Source organism: Alligator sinensis, unplaced genomic scaffold (genome assembly GCF_000455745.1).
Source record: "Alligator sinensis unplaced genomic scaffold, ASM45574v1 scaffold1796_1, whole genome shotgun sequence".
NCBI classification, from domain to species: domain Eukaryota; kingdom Metazoa; phylum Chordata; order Crocodylia; family Alligatoridae; genus Alligator; species Alligator sinensis.
Window position 1 is genome coordinate 28,917 of NW_005843666.1, and position 5,544 is coordinate 34,460.

At 51.0% G+C, this 5,544-nt stretch overlaps 1 protein-coding gene across 1 annotated transcript in view; it reads left to right on the forward strand.

The window, feature by feature from the left end:
* LOC102384010 overlaps nucleotides 1–5,544 on the forward strand; it is a 17,703-nt gene that overhangs the window by 1,893 nt on the left and 10,266 nt on the right. The window contains exons 4-5 of the mRNA XM_025195632.1: nucleotides 18–77; nucleotides 573–619. Of these exons, the coding sequence (XP_025051417.1) occupies nucleotides 18–77; nucleotides 573–619 (107 nt within the window). The remainder of the gene's footprint in view (nucleotides 1–17; nucleotides 78–572; nucleotides 620–5,544) is intronic.

Sequence of the window (5,544 nt, forward strand, 5' to 3'; positions counted from 1 at the left end):
CCTGGCTGTATTGGGAGCTCTTACTCTGCTGGTGATACCTGTGAGCTGGCTCTGCCTTCGCCACTCAGGCTGTCCAGGTAGCGGCCAGCATGGGGAAGTCACCTTCTTGGGGGTCACACGGACCCTGACAATCCCCCACTGAACAGCCTTTCCTGTGACTAGGCTGCACCTGCCCAGCTCTGGTGCCCTGGGGTTTGAGGGGCTGGCCCAGTGACCTGGGCACACACAGGGGCAGGTGGACAGTGTGAATCCCCTGCCATCTATCCTTATTCTGTAGCTAAGGCTGGCTGAGGCCAACCTGGTCATGGGGTGGTCATATAAAGCATAGTCAAATCCGCCCTCCCACCCCATGGACCTGACTCTGCAATAAAGGCCTGGTCCCTTCCTCCCTGCCCTGTTGTGGACCGAGACTCCCCTTGGACGTTGGGTGGCACATCTTCCCCTAGAAGCGTGCATCCATCTGTCTGTACACAGCAGGGCAGAACAGATGCACTGGGGGTGTTAGTCTGTAATCTCCCTTTGGGGCAATACCGTGAAAGTGGGGGCCTCACCAGGATCTTTGTTTGCACCAGGTCTTCGGCCCCAGAGCTCGGCCCCTCCAGGCCCCACGGAGACGCAGGTAGGTCCTTTCAGGAGCCATCGGTGTCTTGGTCCCTTCCTGCACTGGACTGGTCCAGAAAGTGGGAGTAGGGCCTGCTTCTGTGCCCCATCACTGCTCTGTGCCTCAGTTTCCCTGTCTCTACAACAGGGACAGGCTGGTGAATCTGGGGTGGTTTCTCTCCCTTTCCCCAGCAGGACGGGCTTTGGGGCAGAGCCTGCCTCCCCTTCTTGACACATGGCACCCTGATGCATCAAGTCTAAAGAGTTTGCAGGGCAATTTTTAGTTTAGTTGTTTTAGTGCCTTTGACCCTTTGATTACTTTCCTCTTCTTCCAAATTACCCTGTGGGATTTCATAAGAGCTGCAGGTGCTCCATGATCTACAGCTGTGCTTACTGACTTTTACTGGAGTGGGGGGAGCTGTTTCTCCTAAATTGAGCCTGACAACATGAGGTCAATTTATATGCAAAGGGGACTTGCAATCCAAACAAAAGGTACATTAAAAACTTCAGTGCTTGGATAATCTCTAGACAGAGAACACATGATTGCATTTGAAAGCCTCGTTCAATTTGCAGTGACAGCCTGTCATTCTCCGTGCTCTTGAAGTCAGACTCCAGTGAAATAAAACACCCTCCCACACCAAGGCCGAAGCCATAAGAGCCAAGAGGGAATATCTAAAAAGGCCCATGAAAGCCGATCTGGCTGAGATGTTCCCTTCTGTTGCTGGTATCATTTTGTAGCATGAGGCCCTGCTTTCTCTGTGGGAGGTTCAGGTTCATGGTCTTGTGTTGTGTGAGTGTTGGTGGTAATTTTGCTAAGAGGCAAGACAACGGATTTGTCTGGGATGGTTTGAATAGGGATGATGCTGCCTCAAGCAGGGCTTGGACTAGGTGTGACCTCTGCAGGTCTCTTCCAGCCCCACTTCTCTGGGACCCTATAAGGCAGCATCTGATTTTGCTGCTTGTTGTCAAACAGGACCGCATCGTCTATGCCCAGCTGGACCTCGATTCAGGAAGACGTGGCCACAGCAAGCAGTAGCAGCCAGCAAAAAAGACAGAGAGTGGGTAGATCACAAATGGCTTAGTACGGCGGGATCTGGGTGCGGATGTTTGCTCATGTTTTGAATGGGATTGAGCAGCCTGGGAGGTTTGCAGGACTGAGCTGCGATTGGGTTCTGCACCGAGGCTGTGACATGCATAGAAAACCCAGTTTAGTTCAATAACTCCCTCTGGAGATGCTACTTTATTGTCCTGTAATGAGTTGGGTGTGAGGCTGGCTAATTGGATGGTGTTTATAGCATTTCCAACCCCAGCCAGATGCATAAATGCTTTTTCAACTTGAGGAACATGAACCCCTCTCACAGCACTGTCATTGCTGTGGCTAATTGTATTTAAATGGGAGAAGAAATGACAGCATGTGCCCAGCTGCTCTCAATTGTCCTAACTCCATCTACATCAGCCAGGATTTGGCCCTGAGTCTGAAAATACCTTCAGTCACCATCGTGTTGTATCTCTGAACCTCCTCATGGCCTTTCCATGTTGTGACGCATTACATATTGTATGTGCACATTAAACTGTTACCTAGACCTGCTCTTACTTGGGAGTTTTCTTCATTTCTTAGATCAGGCTGAGATTTCAAAGAGGGGCAGGAATTCTTGTGGGTGATCTCCTTTATTGGACCAACTACATGGTTGGGATAGTGATAGACAGCTTTCAGGCATCACAGCACCCTTCGACCAGTCCCTGGGAGACAGGCAGACACAGCACGCTTTGAATCCAGTGAGATTTTAAAGCCATTGCAGAGGTTTTAGCCAGTCATCTGCCATGCCTCATGAGTAGTCTTTATTATAGATTTCATAGATTTCATAGACATCAGGGCTCAAAGGGACCTCGGAAGATCATCGAGTCCAGCCCCCTGACCAAATGGCAGGAAGTCAGCTGGGGTCACAGGATCCCAGCAAGATAAGCATCCAGTTTCATCTTGAAGGTGTTCAATGTAGGCGCTTGAACCACCTCCGGTGGCAGGCTGTTCCAGACCTTGTGGGGCTCGGACAGTAAAGAAATTCTTCCTTATGTCCAGCCTGAAACAGTCTTGTAGTAGTTTATGACCGTTCGACCTAGTCGCCATCCCTTGGGGCGCTTTGGTGAACAAATGTTCCCCCAGATGCTGGTGGTCACCCCTGATAAGCTTATAGGTGGCCATCAGATCACCCCTGAGCCTGCGCTTTTCCAGGCTAAAGAGCCCCAGGGCTCTCAGCCTGTCATCGTAGGGTCTGCTTCCCTGACCTCTGATCATGCGCGTGGCTCTTCTCTGGACTCTCTCAAGCTTCTCCACATCCTTTTTGAATTGTGGAGCCCAAAACCGGACGCAGTACTCCAGCTGCGGCCTCACCAAGGCTGAGTACAAGGGGAGAATGACGTCCCGGGATTTGCTTGAGAAGCATCTATGGATGCAAGCCAGCGTTTTGGTCGCTTTACTAGCCGCCGCATCGCATTGCAGGCTCATGTTCATCTTGTGGTCAGTGATGACCCCCAAGTCTCTTTCTTCCATAGTGCTAGCCAACATAGCACTGCCGAGCCTATAAGGATGCTGCGGGTTTTTTTTCCCAAGGTGGAGAACCTTGCATTTATCGGCGTTGAACACCATCAGATTCTCGTCCGCCCACTTGCTGAGCCTGTCCAGGTCAGCCTGGATAACCTGCCTGTCTTCTGGTGTGGATGCTTTGCCCCAAAGTTTGGTGTCATCGGCGAACTTGGCCAGTTCTGATCGCTTCTGACTCCAGTGTCCACATCATTAATGAAGATGTTGAACAGTATGGGTCCAAGGACAGAGCCTTGGGGGACCCCACTGGTCACAGGACACCACGATGAGTGACTTCCATCGATTACTACCCTCTGGGTCCGACCCCGGAGCCAATTTTCCAGCCAGCGGATCGTGGAGGACCCAAGGCGACAATTGGCCAGTTTCTCCAAGAGGCGATCATGGGACACCAGATCGAAGGCTTTTTTGAAGTCAAGATATATGACATCAATCTCTTCTCCCTTGTCCAGGTGATAGGTCACCTGGTCGTAGAAGGAAATGAGATTGGTCAAGCAAGACCTACCCGCAACAAACCCGTGCTGGCTATCCCTTAAGATGTTGGTGTCGGCCAGTCCATTAAGGGGCCTCTTTTTAATAAACTTTTCTAAGATCTTCCCCGGGATAGAAGTCAGGCTGATGGGCCTATAGTTAGCCGGATCCACTTTCCTCCCTTTCTTGAAGATAGGCACCACATTGGCCTTCTTCCAGTCTTCGGGCACTACACCAGAGCGCCAAGAGTTTTCAAAGATCCGTGCTAGAGGCTGGGCTATGATGCTCGCCAGCTCCTTGAGTACCCTGGGGTGAAGATTGTCAGGGCCAGCTGACTTGAAGGTATCCAGCTTCTCAAGATGTTCCTTCACAAAGTCAGCATTAATGGAGGGCAGGGGATCACCCTCACCCGGACTTCCCGGCCCTGTAGCGGGCATGGGCGTCCCATGGGACTGATGAAAGACCGACGCAAAGTACCTATTTAATAGGTTGGCTTTTTCCTGGGCGTCAGTTGTCAGTTGCCCCATCTGGTTCATCAGGGGTCCAATGTTGCCCCTGCTTTTCCTCTGGCTCCCCACATATCTGAAAAAGGACTTTTTATTGTCCTTGATGCTCGAAGCTAGTTGGAGTTCAGTTGCAGCCTTGGCTTTCCTGGTCTGCTCCCTACAGGACTGGACAAGTGCAGAATAATCCTCCTTGGAGGTGACTCCCCCCATCCTCCATCCTTTGTAGGCCTTTCTTTTTAGCCTCAGGAGGTCTGCTAGGTCCCTGGAGAGCCAGAGGTGCTGCTGTGCCCTCTTGCTGCCTTTCCTCCTCATTTGCAAATTTTAAAATATCATTATAAGGTTATTCAAGGCACTTGATATCTCATGCCTGGCTAGTAAGTCCTCACAGCAAAGTTAATCCATGTTAGACCCTTGTTCTGTTTCCAGCCCCATCTGCATATCACATAAAACCTCACTCCTTTGTGCATGATGGTGCTAGTGACAGAGCCCTTGTGCACACGACTGGTTGGTTACTAATGGAATCTCTCTGCAGTGTGGACGCAGGCCAGTGCTGCCACTCACCCCTTGATGGCCTCCAGCCCCTTCCTGCAACTCCCCGTGGTCTGTCTCTCAACTTACTCATCTCCCTACTCCGTGCATCCAGACCAGGGGTGGGCAAAACGCAGCCCGTGGGCCAGATGCGGCCTGCCAGGCCATTCCATCTGGCCCGCGGGACCCCTAAAAAATGTAGAAAATTAATACTTATCTGCCCCTGGCTGCCTGTCATGTGGCCCTCAAAGGCTTGCCAAAACTCAGTAAGTGGCCCTCCGCCCAAAATAATTCCCTGCCCCTGATCCAGACCTACCTTCCCCACTAGCCACACGTACCATGAGATGACACCTGAATTCCTTTGAGACACGAATCCATTTCATGGACCAGGAAAGTCTCCCTGGAGAAGTGCTAATCATTGCAGTTAGACTGGACAAAGCCCTGGATGGGGGTACAAACCCTGGTACCACACAGGTTTCTTCATAGGCATAACACATTGATGATGGCATTTGTGCCAATTAAACAGCTTTCCCAGGTAGGGATCCAATACATAATTACCAGGCAAGTGCTTATAGGTATGTCACCCCTTGTGCCATGGTAACTTCACATGACCAATTGCACTACATGCACAACAGTAGTGAAACACCAAGACAAGCCAGAGCAGAGTCAGGGGAGATTTGCACCTTATAGACTGACTACATCAGGGCTCAGCTTCTATAAGCAGTGAGCTGACTTCAGTCAGATCTCACTGAGGGACTGCAGGACCCTGAACTTCTAAACAGAGAGCAGTGATCAGACTACAAGGTCAAGTTGCCTTGGAGAGGGGGTGACACCAGGGAAAGA